The sequence below is a fragment of the Athene noctua genome, chromosome 2 (genome assembly GCF_965140245.1).
Source record: "Athene noctua chromosome 2, bAthNoc1.hap1.1, whole genome shotgun sequence".
Lineage (NCBI taxonomy): Eukaryota > Metazoa > Chordata > Aves > Strigiformes > Strigidae > Athene > Athene noctua.
In genome coordinates, this window is record NC_134038.1 from 442,597 (window position 1) to 459,621 (window position 17,025).

A 17,025-nucleotide genomic window follows, 5' to 3' on the forward strand; every position below is an offset into this window, starting at 1 on the left:
AGCTGGCCCCAGTACTGAGTCTTGGGAGCACCGCCTGTGACCGGTCACCAACTGGATTTAAAACCATTCACCACAACTACAGCCAGTTTTTTACCCAGGGAGAAGTACACCTGTCCAAGGCACAAGCAGCCAGTCTCTCCAGGAGAATGCTGCGGGAAGCTGTGAAAGGCACTACTGAGGTGCGGGTGGGCAACATCCACAGCCCTCCCCTCACCCACTGAGCGGGTCACGTTATGGTAGAAGGAGATCAGGTCAGTCAGGCAGGACCTGTCTGTCACGAACCCGTGCTGACTGACCTGGTCACCTGCATGTCCTGTACGTGACAACACCTTGGATTGCCCTCTCCTGTGCTCTTAAGTTAAATTCCTCAGTGTATGCCCCTGTACAGATTAGTACCTGATTTAATGTACCTATTCTTCTTTACTTTTTGTGTTGTTCCCTTAAATTGGTCTCTAATTTTTGTTCTTGTTCTTAGCTCCAGATAATGTAGTCTTGCTTGAATTGCTCACTTAAGGCCTTGTTGAGCAGCGTACATGAATGCAGGTGCTGTCCTCACGGTGACTGCACACACTTGCAGAGCTGTGCCATTGGACCATGAGGTCTTTAAGGCAGGTGTTATGTGTGGCTTACAAAGGAAAAAGTATGTGGTCCTTTTAAAACCAATAATAAAGCTGTTGACCTGTACTCACTTTCAGGAAAATGAATGTCAGCAAAGCATCAGAAAAGCTGCTACTCATAAAGTTGACAACTAGCTTTAATAATGAAAAAAAACCAATCTGGAAAAAAAAACCCAAATGAGCTAAAAACCCCACTAAAATAGTGCTGAGGTGGGCTAGCTGGGAGATGTGTTGGTAGAGAATATTTTTCAATGACGTGCTTCTGTGTCTAGGCCTGCTTTGGCAATAAGGTGGAGAATGGGATTTCTTCAGGAGTGGTGCTACAGCAGGTAAGATCAGCAGCCAGTCATTTTAACTTTTGGCAGTATACACCAGTTGTTTCCTTCTTTTCCTAAAGAGAAAGAATATTTATGTGCAAGTAATGCAATTTTGTAGCTGTCTTGGAAATTTGTGTTCTGAATGCCAATGGTGGTTATCAAGAGCAATGAAAAATGTTTGGAAGAACAGTTTTAAAATTCATTGGAACAGAACAAGAGGGTATTGGTGCTGACAAGTAACAGTAGAAGCTAAAAAGAATTAGTGAATTTGTGCTTAATAGGGGAAGGAGAACTCAGATGTGCTAAGCATCATGGGAGTACTGAATCCTTTTGTACTATTCAGTGAGGTAATTGCAGAGAAAGTACTTGAAAACATTAATTTGTGTATCAGTAAGACATACAAACCAGACGTTTCAGCTTTCCTGTGAAGGCAAATGGGAATTGTCAACGATCCACAGCCACAAGGATTGTCAGTGAATTGAGTAGGGCAGTATTAGCAGCATAGCTGAGTACTTTGTAATAGAATAGAATTCTCCCACAACATCTCTCTAAAAAAGGGAATTTTTCCATGTCTTAGAAAACTTGCTAATGAGAGAGATTTGTCTGAAGTTTTGCCCAGTAAATCTGTACTGGAGCCAAAACTTGAACACAAGGTTCCTAGGTTATAGGCCCTTTCTTTAATTATATTCTTCTGTCCCCAAGAAGGTTGCAGTAAAAGAACTCCAAATGCCTCTACTTCATTCTTAAAGTCCTGTGAATAAAAGGAAGGAAACCCCAGGCTGCTAGAGATGGTGAGCTGTGAGTGGTGTAAACCTGTGTGTTAGGGGCGTGCGGGAACAGCCCTCTGCCAGAGGAGGTGACCCCATCTCTGAGCTGAAGGCTTCTTGGAGAAAACAGAATTTGTTCAGTTTATATGATGACACGATGCTAGGAATGCAAATGTGTTGCAACTTCCTAAAAATGTTGATTACGTATGAATATGACTGAATATGCAGGCTCTCTCTATGTGACCTCTTGTCCCCTGATCTGTCTTTCTGGCTCTGTGCTCAGGGTCACACTTACAGGGGGAAGGGACATTTTTTTTTCAGGCCTTGTCTCTCTGCTCAGGTGGTGTACTGGGCGGATTAAAGCTATGAATCCTTACCTGATTTATTTAAGTTACTTAAGCTGTTGAAAGTCTTTCAGACCGTTTTTCCGTGATGCATGAAGAGATAGATACTGCCTTGGGTTGGTTTGCTTTGGCGTTTTCATACCTCAAAGACTGGTCATATATGAACATACACCTGTGAAGTGGTGTGGGGAAGCCACGTTCTCAGAGCCTTGGATAGTACATTTTGCTGAAATGCTCACTTCTAAACTGATCCCGAGACTTGGGACATGAAGTTTTCCTTGGTGTGGGGACCTTGGCCGCTTTTTCGTTTCCTCTCTCAGCTAGAGTATGGCTTTTCCCCTAAGATTCTGCGAATGTGTTTCACCCAAGTGTGTCTCTTCTTTGACAACACATGGGTCTTGTTCTCTGCTGGAAGCACCTGATGGTGTGAAACCTGGAGAATGCAAAAACTTGGAGGGTCCTGGCTCCAGTTAACAAGGTGATGTGAAATACAGAGTGCGAGACTACACTTTCACACTTCCATAGACTTTGACTGGATTCTGTGGGAACACAAGTATGACTTGGACTCTAATGTGAGGGGCAGAACCCATCAGGCATAGAATAGAAATCCTCAAATACTGTTAGAATTCTGGGCTTTTATACTTCAGTTTGGAGACAGTGATGTCTGAAAACTGACATTTCTGGTTGTGTCAGGAGGCTGCTAAATTGTTACTCAGGAAAACTGCTAAAAGATGCACTGTATTTTGAATAGAAGCTCCATTTAATTTTTTTCTAGCACAGAAAAATCAGCATGTGATGGAGAATAAAAAGGGATATTATAAACTTAAATGAAGGAAGAATAGTTACAGGAGCTAGTATGGAAATTTAGCAACTCTGTTCCGACTTTGGTACTGCTCCATCAGCCAGTTTTCTGCACCACAGTTGTTTTCTTTGTATAAACCAGGTCAGATAGCCTTGTGTAGCATTCTGCCTGAAAGCAATAACAGCAGAAAGAAAACCTGATTGTTTAAGTGGCAAACGAAGCATCGGGTGTCTTACAGTTAGAGGAGGAGAGGCGGGGGATGACGCCTTCTCTCTCATCTCGATGTCTGTACTTTCTTTTTATTTACTTTAACTGAACTTTGCATGCAAGATGAAATAAAGAAGTAAAAAGAGATCAGTGTTCTGCAGTAATTAAATATAGCAGTGAGTGCTTCAGGTAAAACTGTTGGATAAGGAGATGACTGGCTAATCACAAAGGCACGTGGCGCACTCCGGTGATGCAGGTCGGGCTGCTTGGCTCTGGTGCCTCTTTCTTTGCCAGACCTGAGAGGGCCGGTGTTGAGTGGCACAGCGCAGCGAGGTACTGCGGGGTGATGCCACAGGGTGCAGGGAGGAAGGAATTTGTTGTGAAGGAGCTCTCCAGCGTGGGGGAGTGGGGCCACATGACTTTAACAGGGATCGAGTGGAGTGATGATTGTGCCACTGCAGAGGTGCTGTGATCAAATTCCACCACTGAGGGCAAAACCTTAAGCTAACTTAATATAAGCTAACTTATGTTGTAACTCTACACTGGAAAGATTTCTAAAAATATATTTGAATTTGTGATTTAGTGTGCCATCCCTTCCAAATTCTGGGGTGGAAATTATACGGAATCTCCTTGGGAATAATAGGATTCTTGAATATTTCTATACCTCCAGCAGGGTTAATTCCATTTCCTATTACTCATTCCCATCAGCTGTCTTTTTTAATCGTGTTTTTGAAAGGCTGAGGCAAAGAGTTTATTTCTTGAGTTACATTTTTAAATGTATAGCAAGTTTGATTTGGGGGGAAGTTTTCACTTTGTGTTTGCTCTTTTTGACCTTCTAGATGCGCTGCTTGCTTTGAGCAGTTTCTGTTTAATTTCTTGTAAATTCTGCTATTTTCCAGTATTTTTCCTGATAAATATTCATGCAGTTACACTTAGAAATTAACTTTGTACAGTTTTCTTGTTTGCCTGGGGTACAGATTTGTGGTAGTTTTAGCATTTCTGTTTTGAAGAAGAGCTTCTTCGATCTTGAAGTCATCTGGACCAAAGAACTCCAGAGAGCTCAAGTGCTTAACTAATTTCCTTAGAGGCTTATTTATAGATTTAAAAAATTTATTCATTTAATTTATATTGAGTAATCTATCTGATTTATAATAACTAGAATTTGCATATTAGAAATTATATAAGGGTTGTAGGTAGAGGTCCTACGTTTATTAGACAAATTAATAGAAAAGGAACTTGAAACATTTCAGGGGCTTTGAAATATTGACTATACTTGTAACTTCTCACCCTAAACTAGGTGGATGAACTGGACCTCTGTCCTTGCGATTCCTGTTGTATATATTCAAAATTTAATGCCTGTTTCACTGTGGTAGATGTAGCAGAGAGGGGAAACTTTTTTCCACGAAGTTGAGTTACAGATCTCCTGTTCTCACCACCCTGTCCCTTTCCTCTTTGTTTATTGCTGTGGTTTCTGATTTAGCATCATTGGGGAGTTAAAAAAAAAAATTTGCTCAATCAGAGTGGAGCTAAACCAGATGAAGGCTTGGAGACTTTGCTGGAAAACGTGACACTTTATTTGATCATTTGTTGAGGCATGTTTAAAACAAAGTGTTAGAAGAAACGTGACAAGGAATGAAATGAATGACCCTTAAAAGCATTACTTTTACCTCTGTTTTTTGTCTTTCTTTGCACATTTCTTTATGAGACGCTGCTGTGAATTCCTAACCCCTGTCTCTGTGAACACTCTGCCTCAGAGAGGTACTGGAAGGGGCAGAGGAAGGGGAATGTTCTCATCCACTCCTGTCCCATTTCTCCCAAAAGAAGGCTTTGTAGCTCTCAGACTGCTTTGGCCAGATAACAATTGCCCTGTCATTTACTTCAGTTTCTGCAGCACTAATGAAATATTACTTTCCCATGGTTATGCTGTGGATGAATTCGTAATACTTGAGAGGTGCTTAATGAGGAAGCCAATATGGGCAGACATCCACGCAGGAAGGTCTGTTGGTTACCTTGCTTGTGCCCTGGAAACATTGGTATCCACTAAAGACCTTCTAGAACTCGTTTGTGGTTTTTGTTTTTTTTTTTTTTTTTTTTTTTTTCTTCCAAAACAAGTGAAATTAAATAACTTTGACTCTTGTAAATGTTTCTTCTCTGGGAAATGGCTAGAGGCGTGTTTGCCTGCTTCTGCCTGTCTGCTCAGAGAGTGGAAAAATGGTTAATATGAAAAAAGAATGCAGAGTTGTGCCAGACCACACTTGTTTGTGCTGGCCTCATGCAGGGGCTCTGAAAATCACTTTTGCTGTACCAGTGAATAAATTGTGCTCGGCTGGATAGCATGGAGTGCAAGAATTGTTCGTAAAGCAAAAACTAAGAGGACAAAGCATCTGAGAGCCCTATTTAAGATGCAGAACAGTCGCTCTAGTGTGTGTGCTAAGGATGGGATTTGTTACCAAGCTTTTCTAAAAAATAAAGTGTAGATCTGTTGCTGTATTGCAGCACTGCGCTAAGGACCCTCAGTGCGAAGAACTTGGCTACAGTATCACAGGAGCTTGTGCATCTCATCTGTTTAGGTTGCCACTGATTCTGGTGACAGTGAGGGACCACTTTGTTGATGAGGGTCAAAAAGCTGCTTCTGACAGAAGCAGGGGGGCTGCCCCTGCCCTGAGTCGGTGGCTGCTGCTGTTACAGACTCTGGGTGAGGTACCACCCTTCTGCCTTCCCTTTTGAATTTACCTATCTTTTTTCCTTGAGGCTATAAAATGTATAAATGGTTTGAGGTATCACCATGTGAGATGGGTGTCTCCTACTACAGTCTAGAGCAATTTACAATCAGTGGATTGGAGATCAATTTTCAGTGTCATAATATTTAACCAAATCATGCTTGGATTTCTGTTACTGCTATTAATATGGCCTGGCACAATTGCCCTCTTTTTTTGCCTTTCTTTAGCCAGTTGCGTTAATAAATTCGATCTTAGACATTTGTATTCCATTGTCTGTGCGGCCTTTCGCAAGGCCTTTGTACAGTGTCCCATAAGACCTCACAGCCGTATCGGCTGGATGAACATGGGGTGGGTTGAAAACCAGCCAGGCCCAGTTGGAGTCTGGTTGGAGGCCAGGGACCGGTGCTGTACCCAGGGACCGGTGCTGTGCCCAGGGACCGGTGCTGTGCCCAGGGACCGGTGCTGTGCCCAGGGACTGGTGCTGTGCCCAGGGGTCAGTGCTGTGCCCAGGGACTGGTGCTGTATCCAGGGACCGGTGCTGTGCCCAGGGGTCAGTGCTGGGCCCAGGGACCGGTGCTGTACCCAGGGACCGGTGCTGTGCCCAGGGACCGGTGCTGTGCCCAGGGGTCAGTGCTGGGCCCCATCCCCTCCAACATCTTCATTAACCATCTGCAAGCGTGAAGACGCCGCCAGCCCGCGCGGAGCGGCTGGTGCGCCCGGGCGTTGCGCTGGCACCCGCAGGGACCCCCCGGCCTGAAGAAACGGGCCAACAGAAACCTCCTGCAGGTCAGCAAGGAGAATGTAAAGTCCTGCCTCGGGCTGTGCTGGCGGAGCCCCTTGGCAAGCGCAGAGAGGGCCGGGGGAGCCCGGAGGCGCGGGGCTGCGTTGGGAGGGGGTGGCTGCCAGGCCCGGGGCCGTGGCCCTGCCCTCTGCTCCCTGCCTGGATGTGAGGAACGGCCGAGAGAGCTCCCTGCTCCTCATTTTATTTAGAGTTTGCTTTTTTATTTGGAAGATACTGATTTGTAAATTTTCATTATTGCTTGGTATCAGTCGTTCATTTCCCACCTCCTGGCAACGCTAGCTAGTAATACCTATCATTTTACATGGGGGTAACAGAGACGTTTTTGTGTTTTCTTCCAAGTCTTCTCTCAAGCAGGTTTTATTTTTTTGATTTGTGTGTGATACTAGTCTAGTATTTTTTCCCTAATGCATTTTAAGGCATCCAACAAATTATTCTAAATAATTCACCATTACTTTTTTTTTTTGTTTATGTATGCTTTTCCTCAGATGTTTGTGGTTGTTTTTTTTTTTAAGTGTTCGTGACAAGAAGATTCTCCCCTAAAGAATTTTTTTCCTAGTTTTGTTTGTGCTATGTAAAACCTTTATGAACTAGTACGGCCTTTCACCTGAATATGTTTGGACTAAACCTTGTGTCTGTCCGAGTGAATTTCTGTGCTAAACGAAATCTTGACAGCTGGAGATGGCCTTGGCCCAGGTAGGTGATATTCCACTTTTAAATCTGGAAAAAGTTCTCAAGCCTTTCTTAATTCAGCCTCTGCTGAATTCCATCCGTTGAATGTTCATGGCAGTTCACCCTTCTGTCAGTAGAGGTCATTCTGGGTCATATTTTTTTAAAGTAGATGTTTTCAAGTCCCGTGGAAAGATTACAATTATGCCTCCAAAACAGAAGAGAAAAACCTTCTGAATATTTCCATTCATGATCATTTAACCCTTCTCATTAAAATGTTACTCCAGTCGTTCCCCTTCACAACTGACGTCTGTAAATTGACATAAATTAAATTTGGGAACTAACTGAATGGAAAATTAGTATGTGTTCCAGCTTCCTTCACCGAACTTCCTACTGCTCCCATACATACATCCACGATTCCATTATTGATGCTTTCCAGTCTTCTGTTTTTATATTTGCCGCTTTTTAGCAAATTTTTCTAAATAATTTTTCTGTAACTCTTCATTAAGTTCTAAGTTCTTGAATAGCTTTTTCATCAAACTCAGTGTTTTGTGAAATCTTTTTACTATTTGAACTACACCCTTCTCTTATTTCTTAAATCTTTAAAAATCATGTGTATAGTCCTTCCACAGAACCTTCCAAGAATCATTCAATGTCTTGCTACTTATTAAGTGTCATAAAGCAAGAATGTTTTTCAAGGCATGTTGCAACTTTTCAAAAATTCACAACTACTGATTTGTCTGATTTGTCTTTTCTTTCAAATAATGTGTTTGTCATTAAAAAAACATTTTGAAATGATCACTGTGGAGTGGTTCTAAAACTGAGGGAGTGTTTGGGGGGAAGCACAACTTCAGTGTTCAGAGGCAGATCACAGAGGTGAGCTCTCTGTTTTTAACTGAGAACCAGCAAGGTGACGAGTGCTGGATTATCTGGGTGACCAGACAAGTTCACTGGCTAACCAAGCTGCTGTAATACTGGATGTTACTCCTGCCTTTCTACGGGAACACTGGTGACCAGGTAACATAGGTAGGGTAACGTAAGTAGGTGTTTCAGCACCCCCAGGTTCCTTGAGTGGTAAACTAGTAGGGGTTTATGTTGGAAGTTGCCACATAAATTACCACATAATATTAAAACGGGTGTTTTTCATGACCCCGGGTTTGGGGGCTTGTTTCTCCAGAGCAGGAGCAGCTCTGGGTGGTGTGTGTGTGAGAGTTGTATCTCTTCCCCTCTGATCACAATCTGCTGCAGTGCGTAGCCCTTGGTGCTTCCTTCACCTGCTTGGAAAAGCGTTTGCAGCCTTGTGACCCACAATTACTTGTTCCTCCCTAAACTCCAGAGATTGGGGTTTTGGTTTTAATTTTCATACCCATCCCTGATCAGTTTGAAAATCCTTGACTGTTGAATGTTCACCTCATTCTTGAAATAGATATTTATAAGTTTTCCTTGGATTCTTTTGCCAGGTAATTCAGTTTCTTTGTGCTCTCTGAGAACGTTTTTCAGTCAAAGGGTTCCATATGTGGCCAGTTATCGTCAGTGCTAGATCACTGGGGTTTTACACTTACGGTTTTTAATATGATTTGTTATTATGGTGTGAACTTACATTACATTCTGTCACATTAAACGTGACCATGGGCTGTTGCTATTGCACAGTTCACCAGTCTTTGCACTGTTTCTGAGTTAGATCAGATCTAAGGCAGAAATTCCCCCCTGTGAGGGGGTGAGGCCCTGGCACAGGCTGCCCAGAGAAGCTGTGGCTGCCCCCTCCCTGGAAGGGTTCAGGGCCAGGTTGGACGGGGCTTTGGGCAACCTGGGCTGGTGGAAGGTGGCCCTGCCCGGGGCAGGGGCGTTGGAACTAGATGAGCTTTAATGTCCCTTTCAACCCAAAGCGTTCTATGGTTCTATGATATTAACATCTTCCTAACTTCCTTAGAAGACCCCACTAGGATGAAATGTCATAGAAGCAGTAACCCAAAACAAACTCTTTTGTCATTGCAGTGTGGTGCTCGGTATTGTAAATACCAGTGATATCTACCCATGCTGGGCTTTAACAGATGTTTTTATTGAGCATAATGATTCCTTCTGCCTTTTTTCCCAAGTTTTTCTGAATAAACCTATTGAAAAGTTGGTTTGATGAGCATTATCTTGCATGTACATTTTTAAAATCGTGTCTGCCAGCATGCTATTTCATACTCGTGGTGGGTTGTAGTCCACAGTTCTTCAAGCTCTGTTTCCTGCAGAATTCATCTGTCCAAAAAAGGCAGCACTAACGTTACTGTGTGCCTTCTGTCACGCCCTGGCGTGGGTATACCTGCAATGTGCTGTGTAATTCAGCTCATTGTTACTGGTTTGTGTGGAATACAGAATTCTAGCTTCCTCATGGAGTGATGTAATGAGGAGACAGCTGATACGTTACTAAAGATGTCAGAGACAACATCCATTCAAGCAGCCAGTGAGTCTGAAACCATTATATCTGTAAATGGTGACGACTGTCAAGCTGGCATCGAGCCGACAGGCCGCAGCAATAGTGCCCGTGTGGAGGAGGCCTCTGGGATGCACACACACACACACGATCTTTGACAGATGACTTGCCAAGCAGCTCTGATAAGACTTTTTGTGTGCCATAGTAGAAGAGGTGAGGGAAAATATCTATCATTTATATGAGTAATTGTTCTTATTAGTGATTCCTTATATGCATGGCATCTGAGATCAGACTGCATGTTTATGAACAGCTGCAGGCTGTTCCAGAGGCTCCATGCTGCAGCAGTACATTATTGAAGTCCTGCTGGTGCTATCTCAGATAAGATACAGGTACTAATTATATGAACACTTATTAATAGAGTGCTTTCAGTTCAAAGTGAAATCGGCTGATTTAAACTAATGCTGTAATTATACCCTTGTTATACCCTTGCTTGCTTTTGGTACAAGGTGCAAAATGAGTGTGTGCTTTGGTTACCATGCAGCCTAAAAAGAAGAGTAGAGGAAAACTCAAAGAAGGGGAATGACCTTGGGGTGGGGGCGGGTGTTGTCTGACTGCAGAAAAAAAGGAATTGGTGGGGAGGGGGACATTTACTTGCTCTTACCAGAAAGGGCTGCATCTCTGTGGCGCAGGTCTCTGTCAGGCAGGAAGGCTGCCGGGGGCTCTGACAGACCTTGGGAGCAGACACTTCATTTCTGGTTTGGGGGGGAGTTCAGTTTTTCTTAGCAAGACAGTATCTGCTTTTTGTCCACAGGCAGTCAACCACTGATTATTGTCCATTTGGACCACCTGCAGCTCTCCTGAAGTGTCAAGACCCGATTTAGCAGGCGGGCCATGTTCAATGACATGGACCTGGACACCAGGCCGGCGGCTCCACCCGAGGCCCTGAGGGGGGAACAGAGCAGCAGCAGGGTGGGCAGCCTGCACTCATCTTCCACTGCATCCCGAGTTTGTCACCGGTGGGATCTGTGAACACAGAGGCAGCTGAAAACACAAGTAGCAGCAACAGAAGTGCAACGAAGTTAAAATGACAGCTTCATCTAGTCCAGCACGTTGTCTCCAGAAGCAGGTGGCAGCAGGTCGGCACGACTGAAACCCGTCATCCTCCGTTACCCTGAGTGCCCCGGTTGCAGGTTTCTCACAGCTGATTCACGTGGGTAAATCTGTTGTGATTTGCAGTTTCCATGAGAGCACCTTGTATCTAAGTAGACAATCCTGGAGAGAATCCTACAGGCATTCAAGCCACCTCCCCAGCATTATGTATGGGGGGAAAAACAGGGAAGGGGCACGAGATTTCCATCCCTCACCTTATTTACCAATACGAGACAGGACTTAATCCTGAAACCAAGAAAACTTGCATTTAGCAGGACCTGAGGGACAGGCTTTTGGGTAAGAGATTGGGCACAAAGTATGTCATGAGTAAAAAAAAAAAATACATGCTTAAATCCATGCTTAGCACTAAGATTCCTCCCAGCTGCTCAGGTTATCCCTTGAGTAGAATTTCTTCTTCTTTCCCCTTGCTCTTCAGTGGTGAGAATTCAGGATTTGCCATTATCCCAAATTTCAAGTGGCTTTAAATTTCCAAATTGTTTGTCTCCATCTCTACTCATGTATACTTCTTTCAAAGTTAGATTTTTAGAGTTAGGCCCTCGATGGCTGAGATTTCATTACTTTGCCTTGCATAACTGTAGGGTTGTGTTGTGTTTTTTTTTTTTTTTTTTCACATTTCTGGAGAAAATTAGTTTGAATATATGGTATGTGTAAATGCCATGGATTACTCATGCTAGGACTACCCTTTGTAGAAGGGCGCTGTCATCTTTACTGGTGTTGAGTTTACAGTCTGTGAGTCATTACCAGTTTGCTATAGGAGGGCTCTGTAACGTGCTGTGCAGTTGGGCACTAGTGCAGGTTGCACAGACCAGTCCAGAGCAGCAACGCTCTGCTTTGTTGGACAGGTTTTAGGACATTAGCTCTTCCCCATAGTATCTGATCTTGATCTTGCTGGGCTTAAAGTGGTGTGCACATTTTCCACAATTACTGTCTCTTTAAAAAAAAAAAAAAAAAAAGAGTCCCTTTCAAACCTGATCTACATACCTGTGCCACATTAATTGCTTTTTAAAACTTTCTCTATGCATTACTGTGGGTTTTTTTAGCTTGCTGTCATTCTTTCCTGTTGCTGTCTTCCATATTTCAGTATCATTTGCTCCTTCCCATTTGCTTTTAACAAGATACGGTGGTCAGCTCTGTGGTAATCTTCAGTAAAACTACAATGCACAGAAATCAGTGATATCTAGAGCGGGTTTTACTTCATGTCTTGCAAGTTTGCACCTCGAGCTATGTCCCAATATGACATTAACTTCCTCTCCACACTCCCAGTAGCACATCTTTGATTCCCTGTTGCTGTATAATGTGTTTAGCTGCAAGATTCTTTCAGACCTACCTAACCAGTTGTACTCTATTCTGTATTTGTGCAGCCTTGAAGCTCTTTGCATTGTCCCTATAAAATTGAACTGATTTTAGTTTCTATTTATAGTAAAGTCTCCACCCTAAATGTATTTCCTAAGTTAATGAAATCACAAGAGTACCCTTCTAGCACACCAAGGGGGAAAAAAAAAAACCCAACAAGCGAAGCTACAAAGGTCTGAAAAATATTTTTTGGTTGTCATTTTACTCCAGTAGCAACATCTCGCCAGAAGGAGTTGCGTGCCAGCTCTGTGGATGCTTTGAGCAGCCATCGTAAACCAGACACTCCTGCCTGAGCACCTTTTCTGGACTTTCATCTAGTGGAGCATCTGAAATTAGGCCCTACCCCCTTGCGTCTCAACAGCAGGTTTGTCATATAAGAAGCAAAACAGCTGGAGAGATTTTTCTAGTTCTGACGCTTTTCAGTATGCTTGTTGTTGAGGCTTCTGGGCCACCTTCATCACAGCAACCATCTGCATCATCCTGTTCTAACTGGAGATGGGGACTGTAACATGGACCCTCTGGGAAATCTCAACTGTAGGGAAATGGGTGTGGATTTCCTGCCCCCCCGGTGTATATGCAGTGGGTGGGATGTTATGGAAGGCTTTCAGGCTGGCATGTTTATAACGTGTATGTTACCATATGCTTTTGTCTGAGAAAAATTATGCTGATGACCTGCTTCAATTCTTACAAGGACTATGATAAGAATGTGTTTATTTTTGTCTAAATGATAACTATTGCATATGTCCTAACCATGGCTCAGTTGTGTTAGGAATATATAAGCACAAAGTAGTAAGTCCAGTCCAAGAAAACTACAGTCTAAGTGTCGAGAAAAAAAAATCTATTTAAATGATTTTTTTAAAAAAAATTCCATTTTATAAGAGAGGACCCATGAAATACATTGAGTCTGTGTAAGTCTACACTTGTGGTAGCAAACTGAACCAAGATGGTTCCTGTGGTATCACGTGAGATGCCAAGGTCCCTTTTCCATCTGTACCGGCAAGTCAACAGCTGCAAAGGACGGAGACTGGGGCCACGAGCGAGCGTGACACCGGCTCTAGGGAAGGAATTCTGCCCTCTTCCCCCTGAGGCTGCTTTTCTTTCTGTGCTGGCACATCTTGGTGGCCATCCATTGACCCAGACTAAGGAAAGCTTGTTTGGGCTACATGAAATGTGTTAATTTTTTACCATTTAAACTGTATTTTAAAAAACTTTAATCATGTCAACAAATATGTATTTTTTTTTAAGCAGAGCCAAGTAAAGCCAAGAGGCTTACGGTCTGGCTGGTACCAGTGTTGTGTGTTCCAGAAGCTGCTGAGCCGGGCTCCGGCCGCGCGTCGCTCCCCGGCTACTGTGGGAGCAGCCACAGCCCGACTGCGGGGCCCAGGGGCTCCTCCCTTCGCACCCCCGACACAGAGACACAGACACACACACACACAGACACACACGCTCTCTCCCCCACGCCCTGGCAGTCGCTCAAGTGGAGCCGAATCCTCGGGGCTGTTGCTGCAGGAGCTTCCCATACCTGTGAGCAGGGTCTGGCCCCGCTGCCACAGCAGCACACGGGGGGGGTCTGTGCCTGATCCCCAATCCTGATCCCCCCACGGATTGCACTAGAGCCTCTCTGAAGTCAGCATCCCTACCTGCCTTGGGGCTGTACCGTTCAACAGCACAGTGTAGCTTTTTTCCTCCTTCCTGAACTTACCTCCCTCTCTTGTCGTTTTTTAAATAGGTGTCAGTGATGAATGAACTAAGCCACTGTATCCTGCACATATCACCTGACCTGTTTGTCCCCATGTCCTTCCCTCTACTCCAGCTTCTCTGGAGCAGAAACCTTCCCTCCCGTCCCCTGCCTCCCGGAGTCGCTTTCAAGCTACATGGAGCGAACAGTTACTGGCCTCGGTCCTCTTCTTCCCCTTTCAGCACAGATGCCAATTTTCCACCAAATCTACACAACTAGCATGTGCTCATCTTTATATTCCTCCAGTTGGCATCGATTTAGGGGATCATGAACTTCTGCACCCAAAAGCAGGAAACCAGTAGTATGTTTGCTAGATTATAGAGTGACTAAGAATAATAACTGAAGTGTTGATAGAGAAATTCCAGACGTCACACAGGGCAAACCACATTAACTAAAGGTTCTAAAATGTAAAGTAAACTTTATTATCCTTGAACCACAAAATAGATTTCTTTGGTTGTACAAATTTCACTAGTTACAGTCTTGATGCGCTAATTTTCCCTCAGAGTCTCTCAGGAGAGAATGGGAGAGAACCCAGAGCCTGGCACCAGGTACCGCAAAGGGAAAGAAAAAAAGAATCACAAGTTAGTCACCAAAACCAATCCAAGATTTTTTTCCAAAATTGCTGTTGTTAAAAACAAATGCTAAAATTAGATTTAAAAAGGAAAAGCTCAAATTGCTGATGATGGAAGCAGCCATAGCTGCAGTTTTGAGATTATCAGAGTCCCCCTTCAACGCTCTATAAAATTAAAACATACGAAGTCAGTTAAAATGATCCACTGGATTTTGGCATGAAGGGAGATTCTCAGCTAAAAGAAACTGCATCCAGTTCTTTCATTCAGCAAATATACAAGCAGAAGTGCCTGTCGCTCCCGAGCCACTTTGAGTCACTGAAAGGCTTAAGGTCCAACTCTGGTCTTAATGCTGGAGGGGTTCAGCAGAGAGCACCAATGTATCAGGGTAGACAGATCAGATACTGCTGAGCTCAGATGCCTTTCTCCCTATTAGAGGCATTGAAAAAAAATAAGAGGGGATATTTTACTTGTAGTGGGCAGCAGAGAGAGACTGGTTTCAGAGCCATAAGCGGCATCTGTCTCCTCCACATCTGCAGAGCTCACTTGATTCAGAATCTCGTCACGGCCCTCGTTCCACTCATGGAAACCAGGAATCACACCCCCTGCTTGCTCCTTTTTAATTTTCGTTTTCCTCTTGCATGGGCAAGCACGTGTTCTCCCTGTTCTATACAGCCAACAAGCTGGCGAAGAGCAGAACTGTGCAGTTATTGCAAGGCAAAGGCCAGGCCCACCCCACCTCCTGTGCTCCCTCCTGGCAGGAGCCCCCCAGAGCCGGCACCGGGCGCCCGCAGCGTCACAGCCGGGTCACAGTCGGCTGCAGCACAGCGGCCTCACCCCCGAGCATCCTCCCGCCTGTGAGACCCCGGGACTCCTAACCCGACCCCCGCTCGCCACTTCCTACCCTTCCCCATTTCCTGAATCCTAACCCACTACCTACCTGCTGTTACAGCTCCCCCCTCTGCGCCGTACCCTAATCCCCCGCTACTCTGCTCCCTACTGCTGTCGCACACACGCCGCTACGCTCGCTGCACCCACTCAGCTCCTCCCTCGGGCTTGCGCCAGTCTGGCCGCGGTGCCGGCAGAGGAGACCCGGCCTCGCCCACACCCGGGCAGGGTGTCCGCAGGGCGTTCACCGAGTCCAGGGGGCTCCGGGTACACCCGGGCAGGTGCCCGTCCCCCACAACAGCTCCTGCACAGGACAACGGCTGCGCTCGCAGAGGCACGCGGCACAGAGCTGGCACAGGCTCCTGCTTATCCAGTCACCTTGGCTTGAGCACACGGGTGTCAGTGTCAGAGGGAGGCACTTCACTGAAATTCCTTTTTTTTTTTTTTTTTTTTTTTTTTTTTTTTTTTTCCTTCAAGCTACCCATTTCCGCATACTCCCAAAAGAAAGTGAGGTGACATGGTGCAGGAGGTGGAAGGAGATGCTTTTTGGCAAAAGACTGGAAATTAAATAGGAGCAAAGGCAGGCTGGACCTTTCCTCTACTTCACACTGGAGTAGAAGCTCCTACATAAATCACTAAAAAATCCAAGCTGAGGAAATAACAGCTGGAGCCCAAAACACTCTCCCACTCCTATGTTCTCCCTGTCCTACCCTTCCCCACACACAATATTTACAGGCTAACAAGCTGCAGCTGCCCACTGTCCTACCCACGCCTCCTCTCCATTTGCCATCCATCAGTCTGGTGTCGTCCCCCGTCGCTAAGGACGTGCCCCAGCGCGTGACCGGGTGAGACAAGAGGGCGGTTCACAGCCTTAAAGGAAGTCAGTTGACCACAGTGCTCCCCGTGGCGCTCAGTCCCCGTCCAGAGCCCAGGAGGCAGCAGTGTGGGCAGTGCAGTGCTGTCCCTGGGGCGCAGGAGGCAGGAGCCCTGCGCGGGGCCATTCCATCGCCCGGCGCGTCGGACCCTCTACGTCGGGACAGCAGCCTCCAGGCTGCGCCGGCTGTGTCGGAGCTTGCGCTTGCTGCTGTACAGGGCCATTTCCTCAAGTGCTGACGAGGTCGGTGTCGATGAATCCCGTGTTACTAACATTTCCTCTTCCTCTGGCTGCCCATCCTGCTCCTGGGGAACTGCGTGGACAAGAACAGTTGCGGGTCTAAGTGCCAGGTTAAGGACACAGCTGACTGTGCACGTGGACTAAGGGTGTGCCCAGGTGCTGGATCTGAGACAGCACAAAGTGATCCACAGTAACCCCCTGCCCAGAACTTCCAGGGGATCTGGAGCTCCTGTACGGACTGCCGTGGGCTCTGGGGAGGACGTCACATGCGTGAGAAGACCCCTAACACCCAGGATTCACTGAAAATTCCTGGAAGTGCCAGTACTTCAGCAGCGTGGCTGAAGGATGAGGCGCTGTGGGTCAGCATTTTGGCCTTGCCTCCTGTTGGAGTTACATGACTAAGCCCGTCCTGTAAACTCAGCCCGTGACCTGGGTCCCTCACCGAGGGAACTGACCAGGGAAGATGCTCTGGCCGGGCAGATGCTCACCCAACTTGCTCTCAGGCTGTTTAGGATGTGTTTTGCTGTGAGTG

The 17,025-nt window shown here is 45.5% G+C and overlaps 1 protein-coding gene and 1 long non-coding RNA gene across 6 annotated transcripts in view; one reads left to right on the forward strand and one right to left on the reverse strand.

Annotated features, from left to right (window-relative positions):
* Positions 1 to 838: 838 nt before the first annotated feature.
* LOC141956738 (uncharacterized) lies at positions 839 to 13,429 on the forward strand. Its single transcript, XR_012633012.1, has 3 exons — positions 839 to 946; positions 10,473 to 10,871; positions 12,395 to 13,429. It is a non-coding gene; the product is annotated as an uncharacterized LOC141956738 (long non-coding RNA).
* An 891-nt stretch (positions 13,430 to 14,320) lies between these two features.
* SCRIB (scribble planar cell polarity protein) overlaps positions 14,321 to 17,025 on the reverse strand; it is a 109,171-nt gene continuing 106,466 nt past the window's right edge. For 4 of the 5 annotated variants that reach the window (XM_074898230.1, XM_074898237.1, XM_074898235.1 and 1 more), the window contains one exon: positions 14,321 to 16,566. In XM_074898230.1, coding sequence (XP_074754331.1) covers positions 16,406 to 16,566 — 161 coding nt within the window. In that variant the 3' untranslated portion in view covers positions 14,321 to 16,405. The remainder of the gene's footprint in view (positions 16,567 to 17,025) is intronic. The other variant, XM_074898234.1, reaches the window with a different exon arrangement.